The sequence below is a fragment of the Schistocerca cancellata genome, chromosome 12, assembly GCF_023864275.1.
Source record: "Schistocerca cancellata isolate TAMUIC-IGC-003103 chromosome 12, iqSchCanc2.1, whole genome shotgun sequence".
NCBI classification, from domain to species: domain Eukaryota; kingdom Metazoa; phylum Arthropoda; class Insecta; order Orthoptera; family Acrididae; genus Schistocerca; species Schistocerca cancellata.
In genome coordinates, this window is record NC_064637.1 from 104767196 (window position 1) to 104783207 (window position 16012).

Sequence of the window (16012 nt, forward strand, 5' to 3'; positions counted from 1 at the left end):
CTTGTGCACATATGTGCATCTTGTCTCGTAGTGATGCCACTGGCCAGTCAGTGTAACATTAAAATGACTGTAGCATAAATAATGGTTCACAATTTAAATTTTTTTTATAAAAAACTAAAATATCCAAGTCAAACAATCAACAGTAACAAGTAGAAGAAGAATTTTGCAAACGCTCCAACATTACACTTCGTAGTGCCACCAGTGACCGATCAATATAAACAAATGAATGTACTGTACATGACAATATACAGTCTGTCTTTTTTTTATTTTTTTAGGGTGCACAAAAAACAAGGGTCATACATGCTCATGTCAGAACCGTGGAACACAAAGACGAAAAAGGAGCTAAAAGTGACTACATGTTAAGCCCAATCAATGAAAAGATAGGCACATAAAACCAGGAACTTGGAAAAAGGTCTATAAATCACACCATAGAGGCAACGGAGGTCCTGAACTAAAGATTAAATGTCCTTCGCCATATTGCTATGACAGATAAAAAGCGGTCAAAGCCTGTACATTGTTCAGAAAATGGCTAATAACTCAAATGACTAACATAAATGAGAACGTAAGGGTTAAAAAAAGGGCATTATGTTAGGAAATGGCGAACTGGGATCACCACTTAACAAATGGCAATGGCAAAATACACAGCCCAAATTACTGAATGCCCAAGACCACTTAAGCGAGAGCATAGCAAAGCTTCAATATATTTTGAATATAATAGAGGGAAACATTCCACGTGGGAAAAATATATCTAAAAACAAAGATGATGTAACCTACCAAATGAAGGTGTTGGCATGTTGATAGACACACAAACACAAACACACACACAAAATTCAAGCTTTCGCAACCAATGGTTGCTTTGTCAGGAAAGAGGGAAGGAGAGGGAAAGACGAAAAACCCACATCCTTTCGTCTTTCCCTCTCCTTCCCTCTTTCCTGACGAAGCAACCGTTGGTTGCGAAAGCTTGAATTTTGTGTGTGTGTTTGTGTGTCTATCAACATGCCAACACCTTCATTTGGTAAGTTACATCATCTTTGTTTTTAGATATACTTCAGTATATTTTTATTGACAATAAAATACACTGCAATGCATACACTATTATGTGAAACTAAATCAACAAACACACAACAGAGAACATTTATTGTGCGTACATTACTGGAATAACATTTAACATCATGCATGCGAAGTCCATTCATACTGAGCATAATCATCCTACTAGTAGTAGCTTTTGATAATCTTATGACCACTGTCAAAAACAGAATAGGCAAGACCACATACTAAAAATGCAACTATTATCCATTTAAATAAGAAACTTCTGTGCAATTTTGACAGTTTTGTAATTTCATTGCCTGTTACTGTGGTGATTCTATACATACTACCAGCATGATTTGTGTCAGCAGTGGAGGGTTACATGGCCACCTAATACCAGTTCTATGCTATCCACAGAGCTTCAGAGCAACCACTGTGCTCATTTAAGTGGTGACTAACATTCTGTCCAGGGAGGTTACACACATGCTAATAAAGCCAGAAAATGTGTTTCTGACATGATTGAGCAAATAAGCAACATAGAGCTGCAGAATAAAGGCTAATATTACTAGGGGAATGTCTGGATGGGGACAGCAATCACTGAATAAACTCAGGGAAAGATACGGACATTCCATAGTCATTCTTTCATTCACCATGCAGTGTAGATGTTATCATGTAAAAGAATCTTAAATAATGTCAGCTGCAACTGGCCATCAATATATGGAAAGTAGCAAATAGATGTTACTTTAAATATATAATTAAGTGTGGATTGCGTCCTTGGAAACACTCAACTATCGCAGCACAAACACTACAGATATACAGGAGGAAGGAAGACAAGAAATGTATCTGAATATGTGCACCACACATCAGAAACCCATTTACTGTCAACTGTCATATCCCCACAGAGAGTGCTCAGCAACAGTCTGAAAAGCTCGTCAGGGTGTTGTGCATCAGGTTGTGCAAAGAAATAATTGTTACGAAAAAATTCGATATGGTGCCATTTCTGAGTTAGTTGGCATTAAAGTTAGCCAATTAGGCCATTACACATGCAAATTCATGCAGTCTGCCAGATAAAATTAGTGTCAGTTGATCTCATCGCATACACGATAGGGCACAAGACTGCTCAGCCTCTGGCTATGGTACAATCCTTACTACAGTTCCATGTCCAATTTCTTGTACTGCTCTCTTGTTCAGTTTTACGAAATTAAACAAATAACATGTCTGGCATCATCATCTGTAGTGGTACACTTGAACTTAAATGCTAATTTATTCAGGAAAGGTGCAATATATTCTAAAAATTATGGGTGCTATCAGAGAGATCCAATTACTCAATGGGGGATATTGACAAAAGCTGTAGTATAAATTTCTGATGGATAAAACTTATTATTTATGCCATTAGGTAATGACTGTAAGTTTGCACATATCAAATGGTTTGTACACATACATCACAAGATGAATAAACCATAGTTCACAAGTAATAGGCGCAAATTAACAAAGAGAAGTAGCTGTTATAACTTCATTAATAACATTAACTGAATTTTCCACCAGTGCTTGGCAGATACTGATAATAATAATAATAATAATAATAATACTCATTTGGAGTAGTGAAATGGAGTAACACAGGCCTAGAAGCACTCAATACACTTACACGATCGCAATGCCACATACATAGAATACATCACATACATTCAGCAACTGAAAGATTCACATTAAGCAGAAAGGAAGGAGGAAGGGGATTTATCAACATAAAAAACCTACATTATGGACAGGTAGACAATTTAAGAAAATTCTTTCTAGAACGAGCAGAAACTAGCAAAATACACAAAGCAATCACTCATGTAAATACATCGGCTAAACCACTGCAATTTCATAACCACTTCTACAACCCTTTAGATCACATAACATCAACAGATACAAATAAAGTAAATTGGAAAAAGAAAACACTACATGGCAAGCACCCCTATCATCTAACACAGCCACACATCGATCAAGATGCATCCAACACATGGCTAAGAAAAGGCAATATATACAGTGAGATGGAAGGATTCATGATTGCAATACAGGATCAAACAATAAACACCAGATATTACAGCAAGCATATTATTAAAGACCCCAAACCACAACAGATAAATGCAGACTTTCCAAACAACAAATAGAAACCGTAGATCACATCACAAGCGGCTGTACAATACTAGCAAATACAGAATACCCCAGAAGACATGACAATGTAGCCAAAATAATACATCAACAGCTTGCCTTACAACATAAACTTATAAAACAACACGTTCCCACACACAAGTTTTTTTTTTTGTCTTCAGTCTACTGACTGGTTTGATGCAGCCCGCCATGAATTCCTTTCCTGTGCTAACCTCTTCATCTCAGAGTAGCACTTGCAACCTACGTCCTCAATTATTTGCTTGGCGTATTCCAATCTCTGTCTTCCTCTACAATTTTTGCCCTCTACAGCTCCCTCTAGTACCATGGAAGTCATTCCCTCATGTCTTAGCAGATGTCCTATCATCCTGTCCCTTCTCCTTATCAGTGTTTTCCACATATTCCTTTCCTCTCCGATTCTGCGTAGAACCTCTTCATTCCTTACCTTATCAGTCCACTTAATTTTCAACTTTCGTCTATAGCACATCTCAAATGCTTAGATTCTGTTCTGTTCCGGTTTTCCCACAGTCCATGTTTCACTACCATACAATGCTGTACTCCAGACGTACATCCTCAGAAATTTGTTCCTCAAATTAAGGCCGGTATTTGATATTAGTAGACTTCTCTTGGCCAGAAATGCCTTTTTTGCCATAGCGAGTCTGCTTTTGATGTCCTCTTTGCTCCGTCCGTCATTGGTTATTTTACTGCCTAGGTAGCAGAATTCCTTAACTTCATTGACTTCGTGACCATCAATCCTGATGTTAAGTTTCTCGCTGTTCTCATTTCTACTACTTCTCATTATCTTCACCTTTCTCCGATTTACTCTCAAACCATACTGTGTACTCATTAGACTGTTCATTCCGTTCAGCAGATCATTTAATTCTTCTTCACTTTCACTCAGGATAGCAATGTCATCAGCGAATCGTATCATTGATATCCTTTCACCTTGTATTTTAATTCCACTCCTGAACCTTTCTTTTATTTCCATCATTGTATATTATTCTTGTATATTATTCTTGTAAGCAGCTTCGATGCATGAGGTGTTAAGCTGATTGTGCGATAATTCTCGCACTTGTCAGCTCTTGCCGTCTTCGGAATTGTGTGGATGATGCTTTTCCGAAAGTCAGATGGTATATCGCCAGACTCATATATTCTACACACCAACATGAATAGTCGTTTTGTTGCCACTTCCCCAAATGATTTTAGAAATTCTGATGGAATGTTATATATCCCTTCTGCCTTATTTGACCGTAAGTCCTCCAGAGCTCTTTTAAATTCCGATTCTAATACTGGATCCCCTATCTCTTCTAAATCAACTCCTGTTTCTTCTTCCTTCACATCAGACAAATCTTCACCCTCATAGAGGCTTTCAATGTATTCTTTTCACCTATCTGCTCTCTCCACTGCATTTAACAGTGGAATTCCCGTTGCACTCTTAATGTTACCACCGTTGCTTTTAATGTCACCAAAGGTTGTTTTGACTTTCCTGTATGCTGAGCCTGTCCTTCCGACAATCATATCTTTTTCGATGTCTCCACATTTTTCCTGCAGCCATTTCGTCTTAGCTTCCCTGCACTTCCTATTTATTTCATTCCTCAGTGACTTGTATTTCTGTATTCCTGATTTTCCCGGAACATGTTTGTACTTCCTCCTTTCATCAATCAACTGAAGTATTTCTTCTGTTACCCATGGTTTCTTCGCAGCTACCTTCTTTGTACCTATGTTTTCCTTCCCAACTTCTGTGATGGCCCTTTTTAGAGATGTCCATTCCTCTTCAACTGTACTGCCTACTGCGCTATTCCTTATTGCTGTATCTATAGCGTTAGAGAACTTCAAACGTATCTCATCATTCCTTAGTACTTCCGTATCCCACTTCTTTGCATATTGATTCTTCCTGACTAATGTCTTGAACTTCAGCCTACTCTTCATCACTACTATATTGTGATCTGAGTCTATATCTGCTCCTGGGTACGCCTTACAATCCAGTATCTGATTTCGGAATCTCTGTCTGACCATGATGTAATCTAATTGAAATCTTCCCGTATCTCCCGGCCTTTTCCAAGTATACCTCCTCCTCTTGTAATTCTTGAACAGGGTATTCGTTATTACTAGCTGAAACTTGTTACAGAACTCAATTAGTCTTTCTCCTCTTTCATTCCTTGTCCCAAACCTATATTCTCCTGTAACCTTTTCTTCTACTCCTTCCCCTACAACTGCATTCCAGTTGCCCATGATTATTAGATTTTCGTCACCCTTTACATACTGCATTACCCTTTCAATATCCTCATACACTTTCTCTATCTTTTCATCTTCAGCTTGCGACGTCGGCATGTATACCTGAACTATCGTTGTAGGTGTTGGTCTGCTGTCGATTCTGATTAGAACAACCCGGTCACTGAACTGCTCACAGTAACACACCCTCTGCCCTACTTTCCTATTCATAACGAATCCTACACCTGTTGATATTACCTGATACTCGTCTGACCAGAAATCCTTGTCTTCCTTCCACTTCACTTCACTGACCCCTACTATATCTAGATTGAGCCTTTGCATTTCCCTTTTCAGATTTTCTACTTTCCCTACCACGTTCAAGCTTCTGACATTCCATGCCCCGACTCGTAGAATGTTATCCTTTCGTTGATTATTCAATCTTTTTCTCATGGTAACCTCCCCCTTGGCAGTCCCCTCCCGAAGATCCGAATGGGGGACTATTCCAGAATCTTTTGCCAATGGAGAGATCATCATGACACTTCTTCAAATACAGGCCACATGTCCTGTGGATACACGTTACGTGTCTTTAATGCAGTGGTTTCCATTGCCTTCTGCATCCTCATGTCGTGGATCATTGCTGATTCTTCCGCCTTTAGGGGCAATTTCCCACCCCTAGGACAAGAGAGTGCCCTGAACCTCTATCCGCTCCTCCGCCCTCTTTGACAAGGCCGTTGGCAGAATGAGGCTGACTTCTTATGCCGGAAGTCTTCGGCCGCCAATGCTGATTATTTATCAAAATTTAGGCAGTGGCGGGGATCGAACCCGGGACCGAAGACGTTTTGATTATGAATCAAAGACGCTACCCCTAGACCACGGGTTTACTCACATACAAGTATGCACCACAAGATGTACTGGAGAATGATGAATACATATTATACTGGAACAGAACCATTATAACAGATAAAACAACACCACATAACAAACCTGACATCATACTCACCAATAAAAAGAAGAAATTAACACAACTAATCGAAATATCCATACCCAATACAACAAATATACAAAAGAAAATAGGAGAAAAAAATTGAAAAATACATCCAACTGGCTGAGGAAGTCAAGGACATCTGGCATCAGGATAAAGTTGACATTGTACCAATTATACTATCAACTACAGGAGTCATACCACACAATATCCACCAGTATATTAAGGGAATACAGCTACATCCAAACATGTATATACAACTTCAGAAATCTGTAATTATTGATACATGTTCAATTACCCGAAAGTTCGTAAATGCAATATAACATATACCGTACAGTTAAAAGGAAGTGACGCTTGATCAAGGTCCGCGTCACTTTCCATTTTTAACCAGACTTAACGTCTGAGAAAGTAAAGAAATAATAATAATAGGAAGACACTTTGTAAGGTACTGCTAAAATATATTTATTTGGTCACAAATTGATTTTTGTCTTCTTACACTTTCTTCAGGTGACAACTGAATGCCATAAACACAATTGAACATGATGTGCAACCTACACAGATATTATTTGTACAGAAGAAACAAACATTGTTTACACAGTAAAAAATTACAGTTTTCATCAAACAGGAATAATACATTAACTAAAAAAGGGAGGCAGGCAACAAAGATTTTATGAGGAGACACATTTAACAACTGATGAAAAACACGGTGAACATACAGTTTGAATCTAGTATTTGTACTGAAAACTTTATTTAAGAAAGGGGAAAAAGGAACTTGAGTGACCATTTAATATTAAGCTGGCATTATTCCCCCCTCCCCCCCCCCCCCTCCACACACACACACATCATACTGGTGATTACATTATCGAAGTGTAACAGTTTCTTGATAGTTCCTACTTTCAGCTGGCACAAAAAGATGCAGCTATACCTTACAATGAATAAATGAAAATCTTCATTTAAAAGTATTATTATATTTGAAACCTATGGTCCCTAAAGTATATGGTTTACCTAAATTACATACAGATGGCATTCCAGTATGCCCCGTTGTGTCATCCTTTTCTGTCCCTTGTTATCTACTAGCAAAACATGTAAATTATATCATTAAAGAAAACCATTTTTAAATCTAAGTTTGATATCAAAAATTCCATGGCTCTTGTTGATACAATTAAAGATAAGCAAATCCAATCCCATTCTAAACAAAAATTGTTCGACATCACGAGCTTATTAACGTGTGTTCCTACTGATGAATGGAGAAACATATAAACAGATCTCTTGAACAAAGCCAAATTGAATTCTGTAGAATTACATGATATAATCAATGCTATTCAAATGTGTGTAAAACAGAATTACTTCCAGTTTCAAAACAAGTATTATAGTCAGCCTGATGGCCTAGCTAGGGTCTCACCTCAGTTTCAAAACAAGTATTATAGTCAGTCTGATGGGCTAGCTAGTGTCTCGCCTCTTAGTTCTGTACTATCCGAAATTTTTATGGACAATTTCAAACAAACTTTCTTATAGAAAGAGCCACTGACTTGAAAATAAAGTACTGGGTCAGGTATGTGGATGATGTGCTGTGTTTGTGGACCAGCACCAATAGACAATTAAGTACATTACTACAACAATTATACTCACAACATAAGAAAATTCAATTTACAATGTAGCTGGAAGGCTCTTATATAAATTTGTTGTGCCTTAACATAGACATTAGTACAAGAAGACACTTAATAAGCATTTAAAGAAAAACACAGAGCCACAATCACAGTAATTCCTGCACACTCCCAGCACCTACACAAGTGGAAACATGCAGCTTTCCATCAGCCTCATATCTTTTCCATTATGTGAAGCAGCCTTTCAAACAAAACTACAGATCACCAAACACATCGATTCCAGAAATGGCCATAGCTCTTCCCAGACTGATAATATCAAGGAAAAAAGAAAATGTGTAAAATTAAACCACTTCTGTACAATGGCCAACAGCAATTAGTCAGTAGCTACAACGCCTGGTGCAAAGTCCCATATACTTTCAACATTTCAGACAACATTCCAAAAAGTTGAAGTCTTGCAACTACAGACCTGCATTTTATAATACCATTAGCATATCACATGTTTTATTTAGCAGTAAAGATAAACTGCAACTCTTGGGACAGAGTGGGATGTATAAAATCACTTGCAAGTGGTTTGAAAAAGTGTATATTGGTCAGTCAGGCAGAGCTGTGGCAATTGTGCTAAGTGAATTGTAGAGAAGCTAGAGATAAAGGAAGAAAGATTCACCAATGCAAATCATCTTTTACCAGAATACCATTCTCATGATGCAGAATGTAAGGTTTTACATTCTGTTAAGAAAAGTTATTGGGCCGGCCGCCGGTGGCCGAGTGGTTCTAGGCGCTTCAGTCTGGAACCGCGCGACCACTACGGTCGCAGGTTCGAATCCTGCCTCGGGCATGGATGTGTGTGATGTCCTTAGGTTAGTTAGGTTTAAGTAGTTCTAAGTTCTAGGGGACTGATGATCTGAGATGTTAAGTCCCATAGTGCTCAGAGCCTTTTTTTTTTTTTTTTTTTTTTTTTTTTAAGTTATTGGGAATCAACAAACACCTGACACAGAATGCCAGCTTAGTATTGCTGACAGGTGCGAATAATACTGAACTATCATTTTACGAAGTGATGTCTGCAAAATACTGACACGAATTATGTACAGAAAAACGTAAAATTTGGTAGAAGCCGATCTCATGGAAGGTTAGTTTAGGTTCTGCAGAAATGCAGGAATGCAGGAACACATGAGTGACCCTATGAGTTATCTTTAAAGGAAGGTTGAAGAAAAGGAAATTATGTTTGCAGCATTCATAGGCTTACAGAAAGCTTTTGACAATGTTGAATGGAACACACTGCTTGAAAGTCTGAAAATTGCAGAGATAAAATACAGAGAGTGAAAAGTTATGAGCAACTTATACAAAAACCGTACTACTTTTTATAAGTGTTGAAGAACACGAAAGGGAAGCAGTAATTGAGAAGGAGTAAGAGAAGGTTGTAGCTCATTCCCCAATGTTATTCCATCTGTGTACTGGCCAAGCAGCAAGGGAAACAAAGGAAAAATTTGGAGAATAAATTAAAGTTCAGAGAGAAGAAATAAAAACTTCCAACAGACTGCAACGGACTTGGAAAAGCAGTTGAATGGAATGGACAGTGTCTTGAAAAGAGGTTAAAAGATGAGCATCAACAAAAGTGAAACAAGGGAAATGGAACACAGCCAATTAAATCAGATGATGCTGAGGGAATTAAATTAGGAAATGAGACACAAAGTAGTAGGTATGTTTTGCTATTTGAGAAGCAAAATAACTGATGATGGCTGAAGTAGAGGAGACATAAACTGTAAATTGCCAATGGCAAGAAAAGCATTTCTAAAGAAGAGAAATTTGTTAACATCAAATATAGATTTAAGTGTTGTCTTCTCTGAAGGTATTTCTATAGAATGTAGCCACATATGGAAGTGAAACATTGATGATAAGTAATTCAGACAAGAAGAGCAAAGAAGCTTCTGAAAAGCAGTATTACAGGAGAATGCTTAACATTACATGGGTAGAACGAATAATTAATGAGAAGCTACTGAATCAAACTGGGAAAGAAAAAATTTTGTGGCAGAACTTAACTAAAAAAAAGGGATTGGTTGATAGGACACATTATGAGGCATCAAGGAATCACCAATTTGGTACTGGAGGGAAGTGCAGGGATGCCCAAGGCTGGAGATAGTAAGCAGATTGAAAAGGATGTATGCTGCAGTAGTTACGCATTGATGAAGAGGCTTGCACAGGATAGAGCAGCATCGAGAGCTGTATCAAACAATTCTTCAGACTGAAGACCGCAACGATTGACATTCCCAAACACATTGAATCAGATAACACAAACTGCCGATTTTAGAGTCTTGTTGTTTCTTGTATAAATTTCTGCTAACTCTCATGTGTCTAAATGAACAACCGTGTGGATGAAAAAGTTGAACTCTCACCTTGGATATGACATGCTTGTAAATTTTGTTGTGGTGACTTATTTTTCAGTTATGACATATTGTGCATAGCCCTCATGTTGTTAGATTAGTAATCAGCAGTCTGTAATTTCATCCAAAGAGTGAGGTTGTTTTGCAATTATATCTATTATTCACCCTCACATTAAGTAGCCTGTATTTAAGAGTTTGGTATCTCACAACGGAACAACAAACTGCAGACAGTTGCTGCGAGAAACAGCCATGAATGAGACATCAACAATGACATATCCTTGAGAGGCTTGGTGTGTCGTCGTTGCTGAAAAGTGTACTTACATCAGAGCACAGTGCCACATGCACAATTTTCATCACCCACACTCAGTACCACCATCATCTTAGTCATTAGTCAGGGGGTGGAGTGGGGTGGGGGGGAGTTGCAACCTTACAGCATTTTTCACATTTAAGTAGCCTGTATTTAAGAGTTTTACTCAAAGTGATCTAATATTATTTATATGTTGTAGCATCCACTCAACCAACTCCAGAAGTCAAACCGAATGAACAGTTGTCTAGGCTTGCTACAATATAAAACCATAGGCAAACAAAAAAATAAATAAATTGAGTTTTTCTTTAGAGGAGAAAAAGAATATTTCGAACATACCTGTAAACAAGCCCTGTGACTGTATCAATATGAGGTTCTTCCTCTCTGTGGTTATTCTTAGTGGAGTATCTGGCATCTTTATATGTCTGGAAAAGAACAATATGATACGCTTATTTATAATGCTCCTGAGATATGAAACTAACTATGTGATTATTCTGATGGTGACACTAAATTCTGTGCAGTTACTGTTTTACTAATTTTATAGCTGTGATTTTTTTTTATCACAAAAATATAAGATATGATTAAAATCAACTAAACCACATACTCTTTGATTTACCAGTGTGTTTCTGAACACAAAGTAAAAATGGTCTAGGTTTCATTTTTATGCCCAAAAGCGCGTTTTGTAACTACCAGAGCAAAAAAAATTATTTGAGGCAGGTCTAGAGTGTGCTGGTAAACAATTTCATTCTGTTTCAATAAGTTACTTTCCTTTCACAATTATCAGAAACAAATCAAATATTGCGCTTCTGTTCCTAAACAGCAACTACATTTTCTAATATCTAAGTTTTATTTGTGAGAAGCAATAGCTAAATGCTTCTTCTACTCCTTCAACCATCTGCTCAGAGTGGTTGGTGTTCTGATGTCAATGACTTCTTAATTAAATTCTTAAAGAAATTATATATTTTTTTTTCAATCAAACAATAATCTCTTATGAGCATTAATTCTGAAACAAATGTTTTCATCACATTATATACACTCACATCTGTTAGATTATGTAACATGTCTTGTAGTCAATCAAATTCCTCTCATTATCACAAAGACTTAATACACTCCTGGAAATGGAAAAAAGAACACATTGACACCGGTGTGTCAGACCCACCATACTTGCTCCGGACACTGCGAGAGGGTTGTACAATCAATGATCACACGCACGGCACAGCGGACACACCAGGAACCGCGGTGTTGGCCGTCGAATGGCGCTAGCTGCGCAGCATTTGTGCACCGCCACCGTCAGTGTCAGCCAGTTTGCCGTGGCATACGGAGCTCCATCGCAGTCTTTAACACTGGTAGCATGCCGCGACAGCGTGGACGTGAACCGTATGTGCAGTTGATGGACTTTGAGCGAGGGCGTATAGTGGGCATGCGGGAGGCCGGTTGGACGTACCGCCGAATTGCTCAACACGTGGGGCGTGAAGTCTCCACAGTACATCGATGTTGTCGCCAGTGGTCGGCGGAAGGTGCACGTGCCCGTCGACCTGGGACCGGACCGCAGCGATGCACGGATGCACGCCAAGACCGTAGGATCCTACGCAGTGCCGTAGGGGACCGCACCGCCACTTCCCAGCAAATTAGGGACACTGTTGCTCCTGGGGTATCGGCGAGGACCATTCGCAACCATATCCATGCAGCTGGGCTACGGTCCCGCACACCGTTAGGCCGTCTTCCGCTCACGCCCCAACATCGTGCAGCCCGCCTCCAGTGGTGTCGCGACAGGCGTGAATGGAGGGACGAATGGAGACGTGTCGTCTTCAGCGATGAGAGTCGCTTCTGCCTTGGTGCCAATGATGGTCGTATGCGTGTTTGGCGCCGTGCAGGTGAGCGCCACAATCAGGACTGCATACGACCGAGGCACACAGGGCCAACACCCGGCATCACGGTGTGGGGAGCGATCTCCTACACTGGCCGTACACCACTGGTGATCGTCGAGGGGACACTGAATAGTGCACGGTGCATCCAAACCGTCATCGAACCCATCGTTCTACCATTCCTAGACCGGCAAGGGAACTTGCTGTTCCAACAGGACAATGCACGTCCGCATGTATCTTGTGCCACCCAACGTGCTCTAGAAGGTGTAAGTCAACTACCCTGGCCAGCAAGATCTCCGGATCTGTCCCCCATTGAGCATGTTTGGGACTGGATGAAGCGTCGTCTCACGCGGTCTGCACGTCCAGCACGAACGCTGGTCCAACTGAGGCGCCAGGTGGAAATGGCATAGCAAGCCGTTCCACAGGACTACATCCAGCATCTCTACGATCGTCTCCATGGGAGAATAGCAGCCTGCATTGCTGCGAAAGGTGGATATACACTGTACTAGTGCCGACATTGTGCATGCTCTGTTGCCTGTGTCTATGTGCCTGTGGTTCTGTCAGTGTGATCATGTGATGTATCTGACCCCAGGAATGTGTCAATAAAGTTTCCCCTTCCTGGGACAATGAATTCACGGTGTTCTTATTTCAATTTCCAGGAGTGTATTTGCAGGATTGGAACTTCTTGAGCCTAAATCCTGAAATCTAATTATCACACATTCATTTTCTCCCTGGAACATCCTTTCCGAAATACCATGAGTAATCCAGACAATGAGAACGAAGTCTTTCATGATGGCACTTATATGTAAAACATTCTCAGTGTTGCAACTGACTGGCTTCACTGGTGGCCTTATAAAGCTCGTGGACAGCTTCTGATTGGTCAGCGATTACATACTGCTGTTACAGATGGTGTCAATATGTGCGCTGGTGGGGGGGCACCACTTTCGTTGGAATGTAAACCTTGAAAGGAATGTCTCTGCTGCTTCTCTGCATCGAGCACTTGTTTCCATGCACCGCTCCGATAGTATCCGCTATCACGGTTAAAGTTCTTCTCGCTCATTCTTATTTCAACAACCTCCTTAATGACGGAATCCCAGTATGTGGAGGCATGGGACAAAATTTTTGTTTCATCAAACAGTATTTTATGTTTGTTCATGAGGATGTGCTTCGCAATTGCCGATTTCTCCAGTTCTCTATTTTTAATATGCCACTGGTGTTCTGCACAGTGACCAGAAACAGTACGAATGGTCTGACCTATCTAATTGCTTCCACGCTCACAGGAGATGATATAAATTCCACAGACCCTGAGGCCGAGACTGCCCTTAACAGGGCGCATCATCTCCTTAATTTTCTTAGGAGGATGAAAAATTTGTCATATACCCCTTCTACCCAGGACTCTTCCTATTTTGCTGGACATAGCGCCACAAAAAGGAAGAACCGCACTCAGTGTTTCATCCTGTGAGTGTGCAGCATTTTCAGATTTCCTTTTCTTGGAGAACACTGTCTTTATATCGTGTACACCATAGCCATTCTATCGGAACACATGCTTCAGTTGGATCATTTCGGACTTAAAGTAGTCCTCATAAGAAAGAGTTTTTGCTCTTCATACTAATATGTTCAAAACAGCTCTCATCTGAACAGGGTGATGGAAATTCTGTGCATTAAGGTACAAATCTGTATGCGTGACAGTTCACACACATGACCACTGTCATCTCTGGGTGCAGAGGCCCTTAGCACCTGGAGACGTGTGTGTGTGTGTGTGTGTGTGTGTGTGTGTGTGTGTGTGTGTTTATGAACATGTTAGTGTTAGTTTCACTCTAAATCTGAAAAGAATTTTGTCTGATAGTTTAGTCCACTTTTGGTAAAAATATGGGTATCTGCCACTCATTGTCTACTCTATATGGTGATTAGAAATCAATCCTAATTCACATTGTAAATATTATATTTACATGAAATTTAAATTCCTGAGTGCAAGTATTTTGATGTAATATAGAAGAAGTGGCTAATGAGGTATTATTTTGTTTTTAAATATTTCAGGATTTTTAACTTCTTACCTGATGTTTACTGGTAACCTGTTATAGACTTTTGCACCAGAATATAAGACTATTCTGAACCCTAGACACATGTGCACAGTCTGTATGTAAAATTATTTCTACTTCTACTATTGTGGTTATCAATTGCCGAGTTCATCCTAAGTTCACTCTTATTAACCATAAATACCATTAGAGTGTGTGCATATGATTGGCATTTAAGTGTAGGAGTCCCCAGGTCCCCGAAGAGGACTCTGAAAGAGGTTCGATTATCTACTTTACATGGTATTCTTATTCCATACAAATACTTTTTAACCTTATTTGGACCGGCCTTAATGATTGTGACATAGAACATAAATTATTGAAAGCATGTAAAGTACCCAATCAACCCAAAAAGTTCTGAAACTTGATTAATTAAAAAATAGATAAAAGTTACACTGGTGCTCTTAATGCTTCCATTATAGAGAGACCCCAAGCGCTTAAGTATAACACACAGAACATTCCTACAGCCATATGAAACTGTCAAAGTCCTTTTTCAAAATTCTGTTCAACTCACCCATCACACTGGCTTGACTCTTATTTCATTGAAACACTGATCCTTCATATGAAATTCTATACTTTGTCATTCTGTGGTAGGTTTGCAGTGATAACATCTTGTATCATTACCCATGATAATTGTTTCCAGAAAACATCTGTCTGTATTTTGCATTTCAATCAAGTTGCAGAAAGTGTCCGCACATCATTGTCTTTGTTTGGGGGTCAAAATGTTTAAGGCAACCTTTTCACACACTTTTCTCTTCTTCAAAACATCGTGGAGAATGTCTTGGACATTTGATTTAGGGATGTTGTCCACTGTAATGTGTGACAACAAATGACACACTATTGCTGCACGTCCACTACTTAACACTGCCTCCTTACAACTCACTGGTCAAAGCACGTCTGTTGTTTACAGTTGTTACTTCAAGCTGCCACCATATTTACTGTGCTGATGTCACTTGAACACCAGGAATAAAATTAGTCTTGGAGTTTTAATAACAGTACAAAGCTCAGTTTTTCTCCATTTAAAATCACAGTCAATACACTGACCAATTCCAACAGCTGTCAACAGTGAACTGTATGCTGTACATTGTACAAATTCTTTATACTGTTCTTAGAACGACGATACTTACCAACCACAAAAGCACAACAAAAAATGTTCCATCTTTCATGGAAATTTACCAATCTTATCGAACCACCCTTGCAGCTTTCAATACAGTATTCACTGGGATTTTATTCCACTTCTTTTGTATACAGCCACTCCCTTTTTCCTCATATTAAACCTACAGTAGTGTAATACTAACTCGAATCCACATGGGTACAACTGTTCAGTCTCTGTGACTTCTAGGTGATGTTTTGTTATACATAACACATTTGTAGGGATACATTTAGATTTTTCAGTGCCCTGTATTGATATGAGAAACT

General features: G+C 39.3%; 1 protein-coding gene across 1 annotated transcript in view; it reads right to left on the reverse strand.

The window, feature by feature from the left end:
- LOC126109603 (uncharacterized) overlaps positions 1-16012 on the reverse strand; it is a 113384-nt gene that overhangs the window by 36936 nt on the left and 60436 nt on the right. The window contains exon 2 of the mRNA XM_049914645.1: positions 10996-11081. Coding sequence (XP_049770602.1) covers positions 10996-11081 — 86 coding nt within the window. The remainder of the gene's footprint in view (positions 1-10995; positions 11082-16012) is intronic.